General features: G+C 36.7%; 1 protein-coding gene across 2 annotated transcripts in view; it reads left to right on the top strand.

The window, feature by feature from the left end:
* The window catches only part of Sec24CD (COPII coat complex component secretory 24CD), a 334,964-nt gene that overhangs the window by 290,397 nt on the left and 20,547 nt on the right, over positions 1 to 24,020 (top strand). For both annotated transcript variants that reach the window (XM_090380568.1, XM_090380567.1), the window contains exons 18-20: positions 1,671 to 1,774; positions 5,658 to 5,745; positions 8,168 to 8,271. In XM_090380568.1, the coding sequence (XP_090236694.1) occupies positions 1,671 to 1,774; positions 5,658 to 5,745; positions 8,168 to 8,271 (296 nt within the window). The remainder of the gene's footprint in view (positions 1 to 1,670; positions 1,775 to 5,657; positions 5,746 to 8,167; positions 8,272 to 24,020) is intronic.

Genomic DNA, 24,020 nt, shown 5'->3' with positions numbered 1-24,020 from the left:
ATTTTTACTTCAGTTAAGAAAAAGTGTCAGTGAGAACTAGAATTGACTAGTTCTTACTGTACAACTATGAAATAAGTTAACATAATGGGAAATTACTGAAAAGTTTTTCAAAAAATGCTAGTTAATCAAGTATCAATTTTGAAAATTTGTAGTGATATAAATAATGCAGAAACCAGTCTCTTATGAGTTTGTATATAAGTAATAATAAATTTGATAAGCCTGAAGTGCTAATTAAATCAAATGCCAACATAATGGGGATAATGGAAACATAGATGTCCTTCTCATATACTGGATATGGATTTTAATATGGTGAGTACAGTGTGCACAGGAACATAACAGGAGGAAGAGTTATGCTTCTGATCAGATTCAAGATGTATCCACTGGAATACCAAGTTAATGCTGAATCAGTCTGGTGATATAAAGAGTGAAACAACAAAAACAGGAGGAGTGTGCTACAGACCTCATGGATGCATTAAGTATATTGTACTTGGCAAGGAAATCATGCCTTATTATGAAGGGTGGGTGTGAGGGAGGGGGGGGCCTTAATATCCAGACATAGATTGGGACTTTTGAATTTGTTGTTCACCTAGGCAGCCTGTCGTTAGATCATCTTAATCAGTGATGGTAAACCTTTTCCAGCCTGCATGCCAAATATGAGCTGAAACAAAAAAATAACAATTTTCATGTACCATATTTTGAAACTGACTAAAGTTAGTAGTCTTTAGTGATACTGTTAAGGGGCTACTAGATGCAGAAAAAATTATCATTCACTTTCTTCAGAGCAAGAGGGATTTGTGGATTCCTTTGAAAAAATCATATGGGTTTAAATCAGGTGACATTGAAGGCCATGCCATTCCTTTGCCATAAACTTCAGAGTAGCAGTTAGAAACCATCCTGTTGTCAAAACTTTCATTCAGGAATTCTTTATGTTAGCTGGAGAGTAATGTTGATGTGAAAGGGTACTCTGGCCAAGAAACACTTCAGGTATGAAAATTGCAGCATCTGGAATGGAAACTAGGCACCTGCAATGAGACATGACTGAAGCATCTAAGGCTCTAAATGGATTGAATAAACTAAATGCTGATGGCATCCTTTTTCTATCTAGGGAAAATACACGTAAAGGAAAAGGATGATTGCAGAATAGATGTATAAAAATTTCTTTCAGCCAGAGAGAGTAATTGGTCGTTGTAACAAACTCAATTGGTAGGGATAGGATAGTTTGAATAAATTTAAGGAAGGGTTGAGCAGATTATTAGATGGGATTGACAGGGTCCCATGTGGACCAAGCAGGACTTGTAATTTCCCTCTTTCCTGCTTTTTCAGACTACTGCATGTTCATCTTATATGTTTCCTATTTCAGTTATTGCTTTGAGGTTTGGTTGTTAAATCCATGTGCTAGTTCAAGTACTCAGGAAAAAATAAACAAAACAATGGAGGAAAAGGCACTTAATGAGCAAAAAAAGGAGGGCATTTCATGTTACAATGCCAAGAGTTAACTACCTATGCTATTGAGGATTTTAAAATTTAAATCCACCTTCATGGCCCCTGCTAGTATATATTTTACCTTTAGTGATGTGTTAAATAACTTAATAATATCCTCTTAAAATAAAAGTTAAATAACATTTTAAATTTAATTAATGCTATTTTTCATTTAATTTTATATTTTACAGCCCAAGAAATGACGACTGATGACCGTGGTTTTGTGATGCTAGCAGCGAATAGTATGGATGTAGCCTCTTCAGCCTGTTATCTTTATCCAAGGCTTCTTCCTCTGGTAAACATATGTTAACAGTGTTTTCTTTGTAAGATACTCCTACCATCATTTTTTGTTCAAGCTTCTACACTGTAGTAAGAAAAATATGAAATATTACAAATATATACCATTATAAATCACAAATAAAGAGACTTCTAATTATATAGAGGCAAATGAGTGATAAATACAGTGATTAAAAATATACACTTTTAAAACTGCACTATACTGGTATTCAAAGAATACATTGGAAAATATCAATGAAAATACACATTTGCTTGAGACTATTTCCCATGCAACTAATGGTAAAGAATGAAGAATTTGGAAAAGTAAAATAAAGTGAAACATGCTAATTGATTTAACAACTTATTTAGTTATTAAATGTTAATAACTAAACAGTTCCTTAAAAAAAAACCTGATTTATTATTAGTAGTAGTAGTATTAATGGCAATTGATACAAGAAAGCATGATTACACACATCAGCAAAAAAAAAAGAAAACAGGGCAGTACTTCCATTTTGCCTGTCCATCCCCTCTAACAGTTGATCTAGTTCTTTTTTTTTTAAATTTATTAAAACAACCCACCTTTACAGCACCAGATGAGAGTTTGTTCCAACAATGAACCATCTTTCCTCAATCGGAATGTATGCTCCCTCATATGTATAGTCTGAATAAGAGGAAGGATTCCATTAGCATTGAACTTACTCAATCCATTCAAATCAAAACAACTCACTTAGATCTCCTCACAGGTGCCTAGTTTCTAGATGCAGCAATTTGCAAAACTGAAGTGTTTCTGATAAGAAACACTTCAGCCTTTTGCTCCCCCTCATCAATCTTAGTGCTCGATACCCATTCCAACAGATCTACGTCCTTTCTAAAATGAGGCTTCCAGACTTGTATCCAGTTCTCAAGATGTGGCTTAATTATTGCATTATACAATGGGATAATCTCTTCTGTATCTCTGCTGGCAGAATTTCTGTATTTGGCGCCTCCGTAGCCAGGTGGGCAGGAGCAGAAGTGCATAGCACACGCTTCTTGATTAGACCAGGGTTTGAGCCTGTGACCACCAAATACGGGGGATGCGGAAAGGTCAGGGAATGACCACCACATATTCCCGGAGCAATATGGCCTTAGTTGCCAATCTCCTAAAAACCAAATAACAAACAAACAAACAATTTCTGTATATCACTAACTAAACCCCATGAGCTGTCCTGACAGCCTGTCTGCTGCTCAGAGAACTTCATATTTGACTGCACAATTATCCCCAAGTCTTTTATTCTCCACTGCCCTGAGTACAGTACCACACAGCTAGTATATTAATCTGGGAATAGTTTCCCACATAAATTACCATGCATATATCAATATTAAACTTCAATTGTCACTTCTCACTTCTCATCTCACCTGCGGCGCCTCCGTAGCCAGGTGGGAAGGAGCAGCAGTGCGCAGCACACGCTTCTTGATTAGACCGGGGTTCGAGCCCGTCACCACCAAATACGGAGGATGCGGAAAGGTCAAGGAATGACCACTGCATATCCCGGAGCAATATGGCCTTAGTTGCTAATGCTCCTAAAAACCAAATAACTAACTAACTAATCTCACCTGCTTAATTTATCTAGATCTTGTTGTAATAGCATACCCTGGTTACTGTGATTTCCCCCCCCCCAACCTTCTGCAATAATATGCAAATTTAGACATGGAGCCTGATATTCTTTCATCAGTATCATTAATAAATATAGACACAACAATGGGCCCAGCACTAAACCCTGGAGATTCCACTAATAGCATTAGTCCAAGAAGAGCAGAGCCCATTGATAACCACTGTCTTCGTCCACTCAACCATCCCTTTATCCATAGTAGCAACTTGTCCTTAATTTCGCCCTACTCCAATTTGTTTAGCAGTCTTTTATGTGCAACAGTATGAAGAGCTTTTCCGAAATCTAAGTAAAGATGTAAAAATTTTTTTTGCATCCAGTTCCTTTGTTACTGTGTCATAGTATGAAATCAGATTGGTCAGAAAAAATCTCACCTTAGCAAACATGCTATGACTTGCAGTACAGCTGTATTTCTGTCTAGATGATTCTGCATTACTTCTTTAACCAGTGACTCCATTTTTTACTTGAACAGAAGTTAAGCTAACAGGGCTGTAGCTACACGTCTCCCTCTGATCCTCCTTTGAGAATTGGGGATACATTTGCACATCTCCAGTCCATAGGGGCTCTTCCGTGAATCCAAGGATGCTCCTATAATCATGGCTTAAGGTGTTTGCTTATTTTTTTTACTGCCTTCTTTACTATAACCGGATAGATCCCATCTGCCCCAAGTGCCTTTTTTTTCATTTAGCTTCAACAATTTCTCTTCCATTTTCATCCTCCATTCCATTTTCAAAAGTGTATCAAGTTCTGATAGAACTTGATACACTTTTGGCATCTCCATCCTTAAAATATTTTACATGTGAATGTAGATGCAAAATACACATTCAGTTTGCCATAACTTGAGGGATCATCAGTAGTTAATCCATTCATATCTAGTTAATAGATAATAGAGCTGCAAAGGCTCAATATGTTCTATGTTATATATCAATTAGTTAAGAAAAGGAGAAATTTCCTCTATGGTGTCTTGTAGAACACTTCAGTGCTGATACTCTTCTTGTTGAATCAACTATACAAATAGTTTACATCTATTCCACACTCTCTTAGACAAAATCAATGATCCAATGCACGACGGAATCGGAGGCCTGCAGACCCAAAGCCTGACCCCAAAATACATTGCCTCACCAACCTTAATTTTTGAGTGAGAGAATACAATACATCCACATCGTAAAAACAATTTAAATGCTTTGAAACCAAATAAATAATGAATCCATACTTTTAACACTTCAGATAGTAAAACAAAAAACATTAAGAATCCTCTGAAACATTAAGAAACTAAAGATTTTTTGTTACTTCCTTGAAGTGGTTCCTGAATTCAGGTCCTGAATACCATCAACTGAGCTTCATCAGCTGTCTTAGCAACTTGTCTGCAATTTTCCCAGGAAACTTCATGCCAGGCTGTGTAATTACCCCTGGTTTTTTCTTTGTTTTCCACCACTTTGAGTTTGCCAGCACTCAATTGGTATGTTATTTTGGGATTACTGTTGCTCAAATGCAGTACCTTGCATTTATCAATGTTAAACCTAAATTTCCATTCTTAGCCCATCTGTCTAGTTTCTCTGGTTCTTTGTGAAGAGCATACTCTGATTCCTGTCATTTACCATCCTTCTAACCTTTGGATCACTAGCAAATTTACTTGTCTCTAATAAATATTGAAAATGGAAAGTGGACCCAACCCTAAATAGTGAAGGACTACACTACTAGCATTACTCCGTGAAGAGCAGTAGTCATTAATAACCACTCTGTCTCCTGCCACTCAACTTTTTTTTAAATAAATAAATTTTCTGAATTTTCTGTTTATATTCCAGAATAACCATAGAATACTTCATATTAATTTAAGACTTTCTTCTCTGGCTTACCACATCCTTCCAAAATAGGGAGTAAAACAATGTCCTACAAACTGCAATTCAAATAAAATTCGAAAATGATATTCCTTTCACATATTATAGATTCAGTTCAGATTTTGGCAGATTTTCAAAAAATATATTTTTTTATTTTTGAAATAGCACCTTAAAAGGTTTTAAATAAAATAATAATTTTATTTTAAAAGATATATTTTTTATATATCTATATAAAAAAAAATATATTTTTTTATTTTTGAAATAGCACCTTAAAAGGTTTTAAATAAAATAATAATTTTATTTTAAAAGATATGAACATTTGGAATATAAAGGATATAAAATGAATCATCTGAGAAATGCTATAGTGTTTGTGAAAAATTTCACTACCAAATTTGGTTTATTTTGTCTTTATTTTTAGCATGATATAGATGTGAATTCTACAGACATGCCTGTTGCATTAAGATGTACTATAGAGAAGATTGAAGACCATGGAGTTTACTTGTTAGGTAAAGATCAGTTATTTTCAATTTGAATTAGTATTAAAATGTCAAAATTATGTAATCAAGGGAATAAAGCTTATATAGCAATTGCCACAAAATAAAAAGTCCCTTTAGCTTTATTTTTAGATTTTATTATTTTTAACTCTACATTTTATCCAATCTCTCTTTAATTATTTATAAGCCCTCTGATTTTACAAGGTGATAGCTTCTTCCAAAAGCAAATGACTCTTTGAGACCAAAGGCAGATTTCCTTAAATATGAATTTCCTTACTCATATTTCCTTATGTTTGAATCTGTCCTCTTATTTGCATTATCTTAGAGGGCAGAGATTTATTTTGCTGCTCTTTTGAATTCTTAAACCCAACCAAAAATTCATTGTGAGTCACTTCCAATATTGAGCCCACAGAAAATGCGAGGAAGGAAATAATGCCTTTTGTAAGAATACCTCCCCCCCCCCCAGTAGGGTAACTAGCCCTGTGGCCTTTTTTTTTTTTTTTCATATACTCTCAAACAACTATAATTTTCTGGACTGGGATATAGCATTAAATGTGTGTTCTAACCATCATCAGTTTTTACAATGGGAACATTTATCTCTCTCTCTCTACTGTAAAAATTCTTGTATATCATTGATAAAACCCAATGTCAGTAATCCAAAAGTAGTGTAGCCATTATGCCATTTGGTGAGTGATTGTCTGAAAGAGTGGCAGTTGGCATGCAAAAGTTGAATTATATTCATGTTTTTTTGTGATTTCTGTGTTTCAGTTTGGTTGAGATGAGCAATTTATTTTTAAAAATGGAACAAGAACAACATATTTAAGGTAAAAATAAACCAATTTAGTTAGCATTAGTAGAGGCATATGATGCAAGAAAGCAAGCTTAATACCATCAGCCAAAAAAAAAACCCTTCCCATTTCACCTGTCTATTCACTCCAAAAGTTTGTCTACTTCTTTCTTGAATTTATTTAAGTCATCAAACGACAGATGGAAGTTTGATCCAGCAATCAGCTACCTGCTGGCTAAAGGCAAATTTCTGCACATCTATTCTACAACTGTCTTTCCTCAATTTGAATTTTTGTCCCCCCCCAAAGTTTGTAATCTGAGAAAGAGGAAGAATCCCATCAGCATTGAGCCTGCTCAAACCATTCAAGGCCTTATATACCTCAATCAGATCACCTTGCAAGTGATCTGATTGAGGTATATGTATATAGACGCTACAATTTGCATCTGGAGACTAGGAACTTGCGACTTAAACCTTTCTTGGTAAGAGCATTTCCTTTTGTTCCCCTCACCAATCTTATTGCCCTTCTCTGTACTTGTTTTAGCAACTCTACATCGTTCCTAAAATGAGGCCTCCAGACCTGTATGCAGTACTCAAGGTGTGGGATGGCCATTGTTTATACAAGGGACAATCACCTCCTTATCCCTGCTAGCAAAATTCCTGTATATCATTGTTAAAAAAAATGCCTTGGGATGGGGAGAGTAATTACATATTACAGAAATTTTTTGATGTTTGAAGAAATGAAAAATGTAGATAAAAATACAGAAATGAAGCCTTGAAAAATAGTAACCTCATTTTATTCAGGAAAGAAGTTAATTCTTGTTCAATGTTATCTCGAAGGTGATCAGTAACTAATTTTTAATGATCTTTATGGGGCATTCTTAAACTATGAATTGAAGTCCACTCACTTTATAACTGTTTGCAATAAACATTATTAAAATGGATAAAGATTAGAACTGACAATACAACAAATTCTTTTCTTTTGATTTCTTTTTAATTTAAATTCATAAGTGTTTTTTTCACATTTATGAATTTAAGCTGTAATTTGGCTCTTCCAGAATTGTGTTACAAATTGTTTTTTCTGTTTATTTTTATTATTTTTTATTTATTTTTTGAGCTGTTATAGCAGCAGACTCTTGCTACACATGTGCACACACAAGTAAACTCCATTATAGCACTTTCAAAGGGACCAGCCATAAAGAGCACTATAAATGGGAAGCATTATAACAGGAGCATCATGATGGAAGTTTACTCTGAGTGTGGGGGGGGGGCACTTTGTGAAATGGGTGATAAGAGCATTAGTGTCAAGTGGCAATTTTTTTTTTACATAGTACCTTAACATAAGTATAAATGGAACACTATATGAGCATGGGTTTCAAATGCCACTTTTAATGGTATAGCTTGTTTGGCAAGTTAAAAATATAAATAAACATTGTGTAGTTGTTAATGAGTGAGTGCTCATGTGATTCTTTTTTTTAATACCTTTACTTTTTTTTATAAGAATAGTTGCTTATTATTACCTGAAATTTTAAAGTGAAAAAATAACAAATGATGTTCTTTATAGGAATTAAATTAAAAATATATGTATTTAATCTGTTATTTTATTTTAAAATATTGTTTAATATTCATTCACTATTGCACTTATATTAGAGAATGGCTTGTTCCTGTGTATTTGGATTGGAATGTCTGCAAGTCCTGAGTGGATACAGGATGTGTTTGGTGTACAGTCAGCTGTTAGGATTGATGTAGATAAGGTGAGTGCATTACATACTAATTCAGAAATGTAAACAGTAATGTGTAACATTGGTTTGCATATAGCTGTAATTCGTTTTTGTGAAATTAATATTTTTCCTGTTCTGTAGCATGTCATTATACATATGAGGTGCAAGCCAAAATTCCTGAACTGGTTTAGTAATGAAGGATAAACTTACCTTAGTTACAGGTTGGCATTGTTACTTTAAATGAAGTTCCCTATACTTTAGTGTATGGAGCCCTGTATTTCTGATACTGTTAAAATGCTGTAACTCCTATTTTCAGATTGCGTTCAGTACTATTTGTAATTCTTTCTATGACTTGTAAAATCAAATCTCTGTCCTCTGAGGTGCTTTGGAGAAACAAGAAGTTGCTGAGAATATGGAGAGTGGCAAACCACAGCTAAATAGTTCCAGTACAAAGCTGTGTGTGTGTGGTTTTTTTTTTAGGCTGTATTGCTCCGGGGATATGCGGTGGTCATTCCCTGACCTTTCCATACTTGGTGGTCACGAGCTCTAAAATGCACAGCTTGCATGATGTTTGCGGAGCATTCAGGTACGGGACATGATATTGCCATGGGGGATGTCTTTGTGTGTGCGCGATGCAAGGAGTGTATCGAAATCAGGCAACAACTCAGCGTTCTTATGGGCCTATATGAGAGCTTGAAGGACAGGGTGGATGCCCTCGAAGGAACTAAATTGAGGGGCCCATCAAGCTCTCAGCTGCCCACATCAACGCCAGAGCTTGCACTTGGTCATTGTGCAACACAGCAGCAACCCCCAAGGCAGAATGCGCTGGTCCCAAAGGAACTAGTAGTTGTTGGTGACTATTGTCAGGGAAACGGAGAACATGCTTTGTAAAAAGGATAGGTGGAACAGGACCAGGGTATGTCTGCCAGGGGCAAAGGTTGATGACGTAGAGCAGATATCATCTTTTAAGGGCACAAAAGGTGATATAGTTGTACACGTTGGCACTAATGATATCAAGAGTAGGAGACCGGCAGAATTTCTTAACAAGTACAGGTCACTTTTGAAAAAAAGCCGTGAAATAGGGTTGAATTTGAAAGTGTCTGCAATGAAATAGGGTTGAATTTGAAAGTGTCTGCAATTCTGCCCAGACACGATAGGAGGGAGTATATGACGAGAGCCTTGTCGATCAATTCAGCCCTGGAAAGATTGTGCAAGGCTGAAGGGGTAGAATTTTTTTCAGCCTGGACTGTACTTGTTAACAGGAGAGATTGCTTCTACAGGGATGGGATACACTTAAATAGAAAGGGTGCAAGAATATTTGCTGATTCTATCGAGGCAGTGTTAGGTGGGTCGGAAAACTGCTAGTTTGGGGGGAGACAAAGACGAATAGATTAACAGTAGCCACTGGCAGAGGTGAAAGAGATTCTTGCACTCCTTCTATTGGAATGAGCAGAAGCCTGAAAAACAAGATGCAGGATATTTCAGAGACTGCTGGGAGTCATTGCGGTACAAGTAAACACATGGGTTGTGTTAGGGTAGCTAAGAATAGAAATAGGTGCATGTATACTTGCGTGTACACCAATGCTAGGAGTTTAGTAAATAAATTTGATGAATTTGAAGTATTGCTCAAAACATCAAAGGCAGATATTGTTGGGATATCAGAGACGTGGTGTCACACAGATATAAGGAATGCAGAACTGGAATTTGGGGAGTACAACGTTTACAGAAAGGATAGACTGGATAGGAAGGGAGGAGGGGTTATGCTATTAGTTAAGAAATACATAAAATCGAAGGAAGTGAAGCCAGTGGACATCGCTGGACAGTGCAGTGTCGAGTCAGTTTGGTGTGACATAGCATTGGGAGATCAAAATTGAGAGTAGGAGTGTGCTATAGGCCTAATGACTCTGATGAGTATAATAAGAAACTGTACAGGGAAATAGAGTGGGCCAGTAAATCAGAGTCTTATAATGGGAGATTTTAATTTCCCAGATATTGACTGGAATTTGGGGGCTGGTCACTCACACCCTAGCAAGGCTTTCGTGGATTTATTGGACAATTGTTTTCTACATCAGCATGTTCGGGAGGCAACTAGAGGGAGGAATACTCTTTGATTTGATTATCAGCAGTGATTCTTCATGCATTAAGAATCTGCAGATAAATGAACCACTAGGTGGCAGTGATCAGTGTGCTGAAGTGGGATTTACTCAAAGAGGTAACTACCATTAGGTGTAAAGGGAAGGGTTATTGCTTTCGTAAAGGCGACTATGATGGACTGAGACAGTATTTAAATTCTATACAGTGGGACCAACTAATGATGTTACCAACAGCAAATGCAAAATGGGAAGCATTCAAAGAACTTAACTTGGAAGCTACTAGGCTTTACATGCCAACCAAGAAATATTGTTCAAGGTTTAGGCCTAAATGGATGTCAGATTTTTTTTTTTTTTTTTATGAGAACCCCAAACACGAGAGGTATTATAACCTATAGTACTTAGTACCGTGCTTGGGTTGGAGGTTGAGAAGACGAAAGAAGATATTTGTTGATATTGGACTTGAATTTCTGTAGATTGTAATTTTCAGGAAATACGTATGAAGGAAGGTTGTTCCAGAAAACGGCAGTTGAATGAATAAATGAGGAAGATGAAAAGTTGGTTCTGTGGGTCTGAAGTTGGACAGCAAATGGATGCTGGCTGGTGGCGGCACGTGTTCGGACTGTTTTGAAAGAGAGCGGGAATTATAGAAGCCAATTCAGAAGAACAGTGCCCATGGATGTATCTGTAGAAGAGGCACGCAGCAGAAACGGCACGCAGCAGAAACGGTGCGTGTTATTATTAATGATTCATCTCTGTTAGAGATGAATCATTAATTAACCTAACCGCCCTCTTCTGAATGGAATCAAGAAGCTGGAGAGAGGTTTTGGGGGCACCACCCCAGATGTGGGAACAATATTCCATGGCAGGGCGGATTTGCGATTTATACAGAGTGAGCAGCTGTTTGGGAGAAAAGTAACGCCGAGAGCGAAAGAGAAAACCAAGTTTTTTAGATGCAGAGGAAGCAATATTTGTAATGTGCTTGTGCCAAGAGAGATTAGAAGTCAGGGTGATCCCCAAAAGAGATACATCATTTTGCCTAGAAATCGGAGTGTCACTAAAGATAAGCATAGGAGCAGAAGAATCCTTTTTGCGAGATATAAGACAAGATTGAGTTTTAGAAGGGTTGAAATCAACTAAGTTGTCTTTGCCCCACTGGAGAATTACCTGAAGATCGGCATTTAAGGAATTGCCAGCAGATTTTCGAGAACTTGAAGCTGATTGAGCTGGACAAGGTTTCTCAAAATTGAAAGTTGAATGCAATGTGCTATCATCGGCAAAACTATGGATAGGATTTCCAGTCAATGGAAGAAGGTCATTGATATACAAGAGGAAAAGAGTGGGGGAAAGAACTGAACCTTGGGGGACACCGGCATTAGTGGAGAAGTTAGAAGACAGAGAGCCATCTACCATCACCCTCAGTGAGCGATCAGAGAGAAAACTGGATAACCAATTACTAAAAACAGTTGGCAAACCATAAGATGGAAGCTTGTTTAGAAGACCTTTATGCCAAACACGATCAAAAGCCTTTGAGATGTCAAGAGCAACTACTTGTGTTTCACCGAACCTTTCCATTGAATTAGTCCATAAATGGGTAACATAAGCCAGAATATCACCAGTGGATCAGCACTGACGGAATCCATACTGGCGATCGTTGATCAGACGGAAGGTTTCTAGGTAGTTTAAGAGTTGGCGGTTAATTGATTTCTCCATTACTTTAGAAAGAGTAGAAGTAATTGCAATGGGATGATAATTGGATGGGAGGGATTTGTCACCCTTTTTAGGAACTGGCTGGATATGAACAAATTTCCAAGCAGAAGGAAAAACACCTTTGGAATACGAAAGTGAAAAAAGGCGGCAAAGAATAGGAGTAAGTTCAGGAGCACAGGTTTTGAGAACAAGCGGAGAAATACCATCAGGACCTGGTGCTTTCTTAGCATCAAGATTCATCAAAATCCTTCTGATATCCTTTTGACGGAAGACCACAGGAGGCATTGAATGGAGCGTGTTAGGAATGGTGGGAGGTGTTTTACCAAGATCATTAATACATGAGCTCAAAGAAAAATGGGATGCTAGCAGGTCAGCTTTATCCTTGGCTGAAGTGACAACAGAACCATCTGGTTTGGATAGAGGTGGGAGCAGAGATGGGCAAAAGTTGCGGCCAATAGCTTTGGCAAGAGACCAGAATGCTCGGGTACCATTAGGGCAAGAAGCAAGTTTTCTACTCTTAGCCTGTTCAAACTCTAGTTTGGACTGATTAATAACTGCTTTACAATTGTTGCGAGCTTTGGTGTAGGCAGAAAATGAAACTGAAGAATTAGAAACAAGCCAATTACGATATGCAACGTTCTTCTCTTGGACAGCCTTAGCACATTTATTGGAAAACCAAGGTTTAGATAAAGGACGAGATTTTAAAGTGGAGAGTGGGATAAAGGATTCCATTCCTGCAAGAATAATTTCACTGACACGATCTGAGCAAACGTTGACATCAGAAGTTTTGAAACAGTAATCAGACCAAAGAAAAGAAGTCTCGCAGGTCATCCCATTTTGCATTCTTGTAATGCCAAACAATACGAGGTTGGGAATAGCCATGAGATAAAGGTTCCATTGGAGAAGAGGCAATCACCAAGTTGTGATCTGAAGTGCCTAAAGGACCTCTCACTTCAACCTTGTACTTAGAAGGGTTGTTTGTGAGAAAAAGATCAAGCGTTTTGGCTGTATGATTAGGATTGTCCGGTATTCTTGTAGGTAAATGAACAATCTGTGCTAGGTCATTAGTAATTGCAAAATCCTCAGCATCTCGACCTGCTGGATTGGTGTGACTAGAAAACGGAAGCCTGCTGGAGTTGTGAACGTTAAATTCACCAAGGAAAATTACCTCACTGTTAGGAAAGTTGGACTGAAGAAAGTCAAGTTGCAAAGAGAGGAAGTCAAAGAGCTCCAAGTGATTAGTGGAGTTGTGGGAACGGTAGAGACAACAGATGAATTTTACACAATGATGAACTGATAAGGCACAGATGAACTGATAAGGCATATGGCAGAGAAGAAACATGCATGGGATACATACAAATTAACACATGACACAGAAGCCTATGATAGATACAAGTTGATCTGTAACCAAGTTACAAAGGAGGTTAGGCAGGCGAAGGCAGATTACGAGAAATCTTTGGCAAGGGATGCAAAGAAAAACAGCAAAGAGTTCTTTACTTATGTAAACTCTAGAAGGAAGGGGATGAATCAGATTGGACCACTTGATATCGATGGGTCAACTGTTGATGATCCTGCTCAGGTAGCTAACAAACTAAATGAATATTTTGCATCGACATTCACACATGAGGAGTTATTTAGCGAGGGGAAAGCCAGAGGTGTATTCAACTCTGGCAGTAAGCTAGAGAATCTTGTAATAACTGAGAGTAAAGTGGAGGAGAAATTGTTGAAGATAAACACAAGAAAGGCACCCGGGGTGGATGGGATCTATCCAGTTATATTAAAGGAGGCAGCAGAGGAAGTAAGCAAACCCTTAGCCATAATTATGAGAGCTTCCTTGGACTCAGGGGAGGTACCCACAGACTGGAGATGTGCAAATGTGACCCCAATTCACAAAGGAGGATCAGAGGCTGACACAAGTAATTATAGACCTGTGAGTTTAACTTCTGTTCCAGGAAAATTAATGGAGGCACTAGTTAAAGAAGCACTGCAGGATCATTTAGACAAGACTTCAGTTATAGCTCGGACACAGCATGGTTTTGTTAAGGGAAAGTCTTGCCTGACCAATTTGATTGGATACTATGATGCAGTCACAAAGGAACTGGATGCAGGGAATAACTTTGATATTATATACTTGGATCTTGGGAAGGCTTTTGATACTGTTGCACATGGAAGACTGCTGCACAAATTGGAGCAGTGTGACATTGGAGGCAAATTGCTGCTGTGGATAAAGGGGTGGCTGAGGCTGAGAACAGAGAGTGGTAATCAATGGACACTGCTTGTCGTGGACTAATGTTATTAGTGGAGTCCCTCGGGGCTCAGTGTTGGGTCCATTATTGTTTTCTGTATTCATAAATGATATTGATGATGGTATATCAAGCTTAATGTCAAAGTTTGCAGACGATACAAAGGTAGGCAGGGTTCAAGGACACTACTGACACTATGCTGCTGCAACAGGATCTGGAAAGGTTGAGCAGATGGGCTGAGAGGTGGCAAATGAAGTTTAACATTGACAAATGTAAAGTACTACACATGGGAAACAGCAACCCCAGAGCAACGTATCAACTCTGTGGTACTACACTGACAGTGGTAGAGAATGAAAGGGACCTGGGGGTGGTTGTGCAGGCAGATATGAAGTTCTCTGAGCAGTGCAGACGGGCTGCAAGAGTAGCTCATGGTGTATTGTCAATGATATAGAGGAATTTTTCTAGCAGGGATAAGGAGGTGATTATTCCCTAGTATAAGGCAATGGTCAGGCCACACCTAGAGTACTGTATACAGGTCTGGAGGCCTCATTTCAAGAAGGATGTAGAGCTGCTGGAACGAGTACAGAGAAGGGCAACAAGATTAGTGAATGGAACAATGGGGTGCTCTTACGAAGAAAGGCTTAAGTTTTGCAAATTACAGTGTCTGGAGACTAGGCACCAGCGAGGTGATCTGATAGAGGTGTATAAAGCCTTGAATGGTTTGAGCATGCCCAATGCTGATGGGATTCTTCCTCTTGCTCAGAATAATCACCTGAGCGGGCATAAATTCAAATTGAGGAAAGACAGATGTAGGATAGACGTGCGGAAATTTGCCTTTTGCCAATGGGTGATTGGTTGGTGGAACAGACTTCCATCCCTTGTCGTGGAAGTTGATAGCCTAAATAAGTTTAAGGCTCAGCTGGACAGGTATTTTGAATGAACAGAGGGGTGAAGTGGAAGTGGTTTTTTTTTTTTTTTTTTTTTTGGCTGATGCTGCATAAGCTTGCTTTCTTGCATCAAATGCCTCTACTAATGCTAATCAAGAAGAGTGTGCTATGCACTGCTGCTCCTGGCTACGGAGGCACTGTGTGCGTGTCAGCTCAGTGTTGTGATGTAGAAACCAGTCCTTGATCATATCACTTTTTCCTGGATGTTTTCTCTTAATGTATACCCTCAAATGTTTAAGAACCCCTAAATATTATCATTAATTAACAGTTTGACTGCTAGAACAAATTCCTGATTACAATCCCCACTGCCAAAAAATGCTGCAGACGTGCTCTTGGGCTGGGCATGTCTCACTTTTTTCAGACACTGAGAAGATGGACTCTTCCACTGGAATGATTGTTGCTTTGTTTCTGGGGCATAACCTTAAACCCAGCTTTCATTTCCTGTTGTAACACGTTATAATGTGCAGTAGTAGGATTTTTTAACTTGTGCTTCTACATCAAAACCCATTTGTGAAAAGTGTAATGATACTAGTTGTTTTTGATTTTTCTTATTAACAACTGTGTTTCTTTTTTATTCTCTCAATTGATAGAATCTGATAATCTAAAATGTCTTCCAGTTTTGAGGAACCTTCCATGAATAGAATGCAAATTCACCTCAGCTGTATGAAAGCAGTAGTTTTTTTGAAATGGAAAAACAATTTTTAGCTAATGTATTGTGAGATTAATACTTGTATAGTGTCTCATTTCTATGGTCTGAGAAATGAATTCACAAAAAAAAAAAAGTTAACTAATACAGTAATTCTGATTTATTTTGTAATCAGTTTATGGTATTAATTGTGTCACGAGTGCAAATGGCAATGTACGATTTTCATATGTGGGCTCTGGGAAATACAATTTACATTTTGAAGGTCATTTCAAACAGTGTTTCTGTTACGAATTGCTGCACGCATCCACATATAGCTCACTCATGAAAGGTTTAATGAATTCATTTCAAAGATATAAAAGAATGACACATAATTTAACTTCAGTTTCATTCTTTGGGCAGGCTAAAAATCTCATTTCCTTGTGAATGTGGCACAAAGGAAATTGGCATCGTTGTTTGGAGTTGATGTTAAAAACATTAAGGAAGTAATTTAGAGGAATTGATTTGATAAAAGAGAATTATAGGTTGGATAAGTGTATAATATATTATTAATTTATCAAATCAATTATCATTAATAATTGATTTGATAAGTGTTTTAGATTGAAGTGTATAATATAATGGAGTGAGGTATTTGTAGTTGAATCACGAACATTTTAAAATGAAAATATTAATAAGATATTCAGATAAATCAGAAAATGCTTCTATATATATATTTATGAAATTTATCTCATAATCACAGTTTAGTGTGTTGAAAAGTGAAATTAAAATAATATAATCTAAAAGGTATGAAATTAAAATATTTTAAAATTAAAAACTAAATTAGAACTTAAAATTCAAAATCCCCTGGAAAAAAGTGCATCTTTCCCAGTGGTTAAGCATTACCAGTTGGCCAAATGGAATGAATGCAAAGAGAACTCCATTAAGAGGAATTCAGTTTCTACAATGCATCTATTATGCACAAATTTGAATTTTAATAAGATTCAATTTCCATATGTGCAAAAAGTCTGTGAGGAAACTTAATACTAAGGACATTCCATTGAATGTTTTGGTGGAATTCTCCGCTAAAATATTCTTAATGGTTGACAGCTTCTGAAAATTTGCTGTTAGGACACTTGGTTCCTTCATATTGATTTTTTTATAATGAGGAACCATCAGGAAGAGGTCCCTTTTTCCCCCAGGAGATTGAGTTTTAATATTCTTTTAATTTAAACTGTCCAATGTGATTAGGAGGAGGTAGATTTTGTAAATAGGTATAGAAATATTTTCTGATTTATCTACAATTCTTTGACACTTTGAAGTGCATGCCATAAAATTGCTTAGCTCTAACATATTAATATTTTTGAGTATAATTAAGTTTTTTTGCAAGAGCTTATTATTTTTTTATTATTATTTTTTTAAAGTACTCGCCCCTTAATCCATATGGCTCAAAGATATGAATTTAAAGTGAAAGTTAAATTAAAAATGTCCCAAGGAAAAAGGAGTGCATTTCTTTTTCCTTAGGTTATCATACATAATTAAAACCATAGTATGAACTGAATAACCAAGAGTCTTGATGGAAGGCTTTCGTGGAACATCATCATTTGGTTATTTCAAAGAAGGAAGTGCATGTGATCTTATGGATAAAAACTCCCAGGATACATGACTGAAGCACGGGTTGGAAATTTTATATGCATTAATGCATGTAAAATTTCCAACACGTGCTTCAGTCATGTATCCTGGGAGTTTTTATCCATAAGATCACATGCACTTCCTTCTTTGAAATAACCAAATGATGATGTTCCACGAAAATCTTCTGTCAAAACTCTTGGTTATTTGGGTCATACTATAGTTTTAATCTAATCTAAATTATTTTATGAGTGTTCCTTCTGCGATACCCTTTTTTTCACTCCCCCCCCTTTTGTTTTATTATGTATGATTAATTTTTATTTTTGCTATACTGGTTTGCTATGCTACTGACATGTATTTTATTTGTTTCTATCTTAATTATTATAAGCAGTGGATAGTGGAATGTGCATTAATGCAACCACTGGTGTTTGCAATACTAATTTTCTTTATGATTTTCTTTTCTGTTCTTTTTATGATAATTTTTCCCCTTTATTTAGTTAGTTTTAATTATATATATATATATATAATGTGCCACAGCTTTATTAGGTAAACCTGCCTAGTAGCATGTTGAGCCTCCTTTAGCCTTCAAAACAGCCTGAATTCATCAAGGCACGGATTGAACAAGATGCTGAAAATGTGCAGGAATGGGGTACCGTGCAGACATGAGTGTGTCACGCAGTTCCTTGAGATTCAACGGAGGTGTAGGCCTGCAGCAAACAGCCCTTTCCAACTCATCCCAAAGATGTTCAATAGGATTGAGATCCGTGGACTGAGCGGGCCACTGCAGCAAAGAAAAGTTGTCATGTTCCTGGAACCATTCCATAGTGATGATTTGGGCTTTGTGCACCGGTGAATTATCCTGCTGGAAATAACCATCTGACTGAGGATAAACTGTCAACATGAACGGATGCACTTGTTCAGCAACAATGTTTAGATGCGATGTGGCATTCAGACATGAATCTATGGGTATCAATGGACCTAACGTGTGCCAAGAAAACATTCCCCACACCATAACACCTTGCACAGTAGTTGTCAGACATGACGGGTCCATAGATTCATCAACATGATGCACGAGGAACTTCAACTTGTCAGACTAAGCAACTGTTTTCCAATCCTCAATAGTCCAGTTTTTATTGATTGTTGACATAGTGTTGCTGTGTCCACAGGAGGAGTGCTCTCTTCTTCATTGATAACAAAGGCATGCGATGTGGCCGTTGACTGTTGTAGCCCATTTGTGACAAAGTGCAACTAGTGGTCCGTTGCAATATTTTGTTCTGCACACCAAGGTTGTATTCTGACGTGATGTGCGACATTGTGGCCAGTCTGTTTGCTTGCACAATTCTAGTCATCCTCCTCTGACCACCTCTCTCTCATCAACAAGCGATTTTCTTTCACAGGAATGCCGTTGAGAGGATGTTTTCTGTTCATTGCACCATTCTCTATACACCCTTGAAACTGTGGTGCGTAAAAAGTTCAGGAGAACTGCCATTTCAGAGATGCATTGTCCAGTACTTGCATCTACTACCATACCACGTTCAAAGTCTGTTAGATCTCTCCTTTTCCCCATTCTTGCTACGGTTTGTATGCTTAACTGATACTAGAAAGGTTGTTCTGCTGTATCTATATCCACAACTGTGGTCATGTGACTTGCAACATTGTAGGAAAAATCATTTGTGAGCACAGCAGGGGTGTACCTAATAGTGGCAGGTGTGTGTGTGTGTGTGTGTAAAAATGCATATTAAATGTAACCTTTTAAAGGAAATGTTTATAAGTTACATATGATGAAGAGGTATTCCGATCATGAAACAGTTTCAATGGAAAAAAAACATAATTGTTCTAGCAAGTGCATTGGCCCATAAGTATTAGTTACAGTTTGTGACAATTTATTAACTTTCTTTCCGTATTACTCAAGTAAGTGTGTGTGTGTGAGAGTAATATGGAAAGAAAGTTAATAAATTGTAACAAACTAACTAATACTTATGGGCCAAATGCACTTGCTAGAGCTTTAATTTTTTGTATATACAGTGGATTCCGGTTATTTGGGCCACCGATTAATCGGGGCAGCCGTTTATTAAGGGCAAATCTTAAAAAAACAGAAACCAATTGAGAAAATAGCCAGGGCTTACTTCGCTTAATTGGGACAAAATGCAGTTTAATCGGGGCAGAAGAGCGCAGCACTGGAGATTACCCTACGATTGTCTCCGACAGTACCACATGGTTCAGTCGAAATTCTGGAGGTCACAACCATAAAACAATTAGCACCTCAGGGATTTAAGAAAACGCAAAAAAAAAAAAAATTTATCGCTTTTTACCCACAATCCAGATGACTTAACCTGGGGCCAACCACCCAGACTGAAGGCAAAAAACGACAAGAAGTTCTCTGTTTCTGTAATGATCAATATATGCTAAGTAATTTAAATCTAAACCAAATATAGTAATTAAAAATGGTTAAGAAATTTTAGAATCAAAAGTAAGAAAATAAATAAATTATAAATCATTGTTGACCCGACAGAGAACATAATTTAATGATTAAAATAAGATTAAATATATAGTACATACTACATATCTACCATATCCAGGACATAATGTAGTAACGATAATAGTCGTCAAAATAATGTGGTGCCCCCTATGCGATGGATATGGTAAAAATAAATAATTAATTAATTAACCAATCAAATTTAAGTTAATGCAAAGAGAAACATGCAGATAGTAAGAAGAAAAACTAAAGGAGTAGGAATAATAGAACCTGAACTCCATAAAGGTGAAAAATAGTGGTATAGATAAGAAATAGTTTCTCCTATGTCCTCGGATTGCCCTAATAATTTCGGAGAAATAAAAATAGACAGCTTAAAGACATTACAAGATATGTTTTTTTTTTTTTTTGCATTTTCTTAAATCCCCAAATGGTATTATTTGATTGATTTACTTTTTCTATTATCTTTAATACATATATATTTTGTGTATATATATATTTTGTATTTATTTAAATGCATGTTGTTCAATTGAGCTATTAGTGCAATACGAGGGCAGGAGTGTCTGTTACTATCCCAAGAACCTTCCTAACTTCGCCTCTCATTAGCTAAATAGCCAGACATTAACTGCTATTGTAATAACATGCATTTAAATAAATACAAAATATAAACTTTCTTTGCAGCCTGCTGCAAGATAGGCAAGTATTTTCGAACAAAAACTGTTAAACTGTCACTTATGCAAATAATACCTTTAAATTTACATATACACTAAAGTTCCGATTTTCTGAGGTTCCATGTTATCTGAGATAGCTCTTGGCTCATTTTTTACATAAAGGATAAGTGATGCCTTAAAGAGTTTTGTGTTCGTATGTATGATGAGTAAGACTGTGATGAGAACAGACTGTGCTGTGCTGATTCACGGAATTTCAATGACTTCTCCCTCCGCGCCCATCTACCCACTCGCCACGAAACTTGAACAGTTTTATCTGTCAGGTTCAGTTTGACATCTCGTTCAGGTGATTTCGCTTGACTAAAAAAAATTAAAAAAAAAAAATTAATTTTCTGTTTATAGTCCAGCACGACAACCAGGTCGGTAGTTTACAATAAATCGTCAATACAAATATTTATCGTATTTAGTAGTCACGGGCTTGAAACCCGGTCCACTTGAGGAACACGTGCTATGCACTCTTGATCCTGACCACTGGACTGTGTCAGGTCTACCACTAGTTTATCAGTTTTACATGGAGTCTTTATTTTTATTTTATGTACGATGAGTGTAAAACGGAAATTTGTCACGGTTTCAATAGAGACTAAGTTTGATGCCATCAAACAAGTAGACAAGGGCGAAACAATTAAAAAGCTGGCTAGAGAGCTAGGTGTAGGTGAAGTGACTGTAGGAGATTGGGTGAGAAATCAACAGAACATTGAAAAATGGTGTTCACAAAGATCATCTGAGAAAAGTGATGAGCACATGAGAAGAAAAACAATGAAAAGGGGAGAGTTTGAACAAACATTTGATGCACTTTTTTTGTGGTTCATGCAAATGAGACAGAAAAGAAGCCCGATTTCTGGACCAATTCTACAAGCAATGGCTCTACAATTTCAGAAAAATTTTCATGATGGTGATGAATTTACGGCTACTGTGGGATGGTTAGGTAGATGGAAAAAGATTGTATGGCGTAAGACAGCTGAACATCACTGAGGAAAAATTACCTGCTTGTCAGAAAGAAGTGCAGTCTTATTCAGAGTCTGTCTCTTGAATCAAAGTCCTTTGCAGTTAAAAGCATAATGCCTCCTATTTCCATTACACTTTTTTTTGTATACACTGTATTTTTCATATTCATAACATGCCAAATGATGTTGTGGCTGATGGTAGAATTGCTACTGGTAATTCTCCTATTTTACATAGCATTTTGCTTGTGCTGATTGTCACATATATACTGAGCCTTCTCTGGCTGATAAAGAATTTTTGTGCAAAGTGTCAGGAGTGCAATGACCTAATTTCAAAACTGAACTTAGGTGGAATTCAATTTCTGAGAAAGTGAGTTGATGTCATGATGTAAATTGAGCTTAGAGGCTTGTTGTAGACTTAAATGCCTGAGGCTATGTAAATTGATGTGCTCCTGAATCTGCCTCCAGATATGGAACAACCAATACAGAATGCTATGGTTCTGCAGAAGGTAGCCTTCATTTTAGAATGAGTGGTAAAGGAGACAAAGAACATATGAGTGTTCCGTAGGAAAGATAGGTTACAGAACCACAGTATGTCTACCTGGTGCTAAAATTAATAATATAACAAACATTTTATCAGCTTGTAATGGTTACTAGTGAATGTAAGGTAATTACATGTGGAGAATAATGACTTTGAAGCTTAAACTAATGAATCGATTATGGAATGTAAGGTTGGAAGATGGGAGAAAATGTTCCTGTTTTAGCAATTCTGCCCAGACATGACAGAGGAATTTAAAAAAAAAAAAAAAAAGCCTTGTGGGCTTCAGGGACTCTACAATGCTCATGGAAGGGAAATTTTTCTGACATTATTTTTGTAGACTGAATTTATATTGTAAAGACAGTATTCACTTAAACAGAGGAAATGAAAGGGTTTTTGTTAGTGCCACTGAGGAGGCCTAACATATTATTGTTATGGACTATTGGAAACAAATTGTTAGGTACAGAAAAGATTGAGAAAAATATTTATTTGATTTGAAACTGTACTGTATCTTTGATTAGAGGAGAGTATTTTTTTACTTACAAAACTTGACTGTATACAATTTTGAGGAGATTTAGAAACTAGAACTTGTAATAAGATACTTATTAGGGAAATAAAGATCTCAGTTAAGATATCTTTATTAAGGGGTCAGAGTTAAATGTGACTGGTGTAGTCAGTTATATTATCAATTTAATTTTTGGTGTTAGGAACACACACTAAAATAAATAAAATTTATTAATTTTATTTTAGATATGTATAAAAGTTGTGTTATTTCTTTGAACCCACAAGTAGAGATGGCAATTTGGTTTCATCTCATTTCAACTCCTATGGAATTTCTTTTACTTTTTTCATTGTTCTAATAATCATAACTCCTGTTATTATAATGATGAGATCTCACTCCTCAAAACCTAGAGCTCAACCGTGACATTTCTTTTTGTATTAAATTGGCATTACCAACTGCATGACTCCTCATTTGTTTGTGTGCTTTTTTTTTTATTCTTTTTGCTACAGCAATTATTTTTGGCCTTTCCACAATACATTTAACCATTATAAAAGAAAATGTATGCTACCTTTAAAAAATTTACAGACTCATGTCAGTTTCACATTGACATTTACTGCCAATTACTTCAGTATCATGTCCATCACCTTTTGGCTGTTATAACATACTACACAATCTGAGGCAGCCTTTCCACCAATAAATAATGAAATGTAACAGGTTTATTATTAGTAATAGCAAATGATGTAAGAATGCAAGCTTATACAGTATCAGCCAAAAAAATTCTCTCATGTCATCCATCTCTCTCTCTCTCTCTCTCTCTCTCTAATAATTTGTCTAGTTCTTCCCTGAATTTATTCAAACTACCAACTTTCACAACACCAGATGAAAATTTGTTACAATCAGCTACTCCCTGGCTGAAGGCATATCTCTGCACATTTTTCCTCAATTTGAATTTATGCTCCATGTGTGTATAGTTTTAGAAATAGGAGGAATTCCATTGGCATTGAGTTAATCATTTAATACCATCTCAATCAGATCTCACAGATGCCTAGTCTCCAGGCACTGCAGTTTGCACAACTGAAGCCTTTCTTGGTAAGATCACCCTTTTGTTTCCTTCACTAATCTCATTGCCCTTCTCTGCATCCATTCCAGCAGATCTACATCCTTCCTAAATTGAAGCCTTCAAACATGTATACAGTAATCAAGATGCGGCCTAACCACATGGCCTTGTACAAAGGGATAGTCACCTTATCCCTACAAAATTTGTATACACCATTGACAAAACCCGATGGACTGTCCTGGCAGCCTGTGTGCACTACTCAGATAACTTCATTTCTGAGTGCCTGATATCTCCTAGATCTTTTT

The sequence above is a fragment of the Mastigoproctus giganteus genome, chromosome 8 (genome assembly GCF_048544385.1).
Source record: "Mastigoproctus giganteus isolate SK-2022 chromosome 8, ASM4854438v1, whole genome shotgun sequence".
Lineage (NCBI taxonomy): Eukaryota > Metazoa > Arthropoda > Arachnida > Uropygi > Thelyphonidae > Mastigoproctus > Mastigoproctus giganteus.
This window is presented reverse-complemented; position numbering and strand designations above follow the sequence as displayed.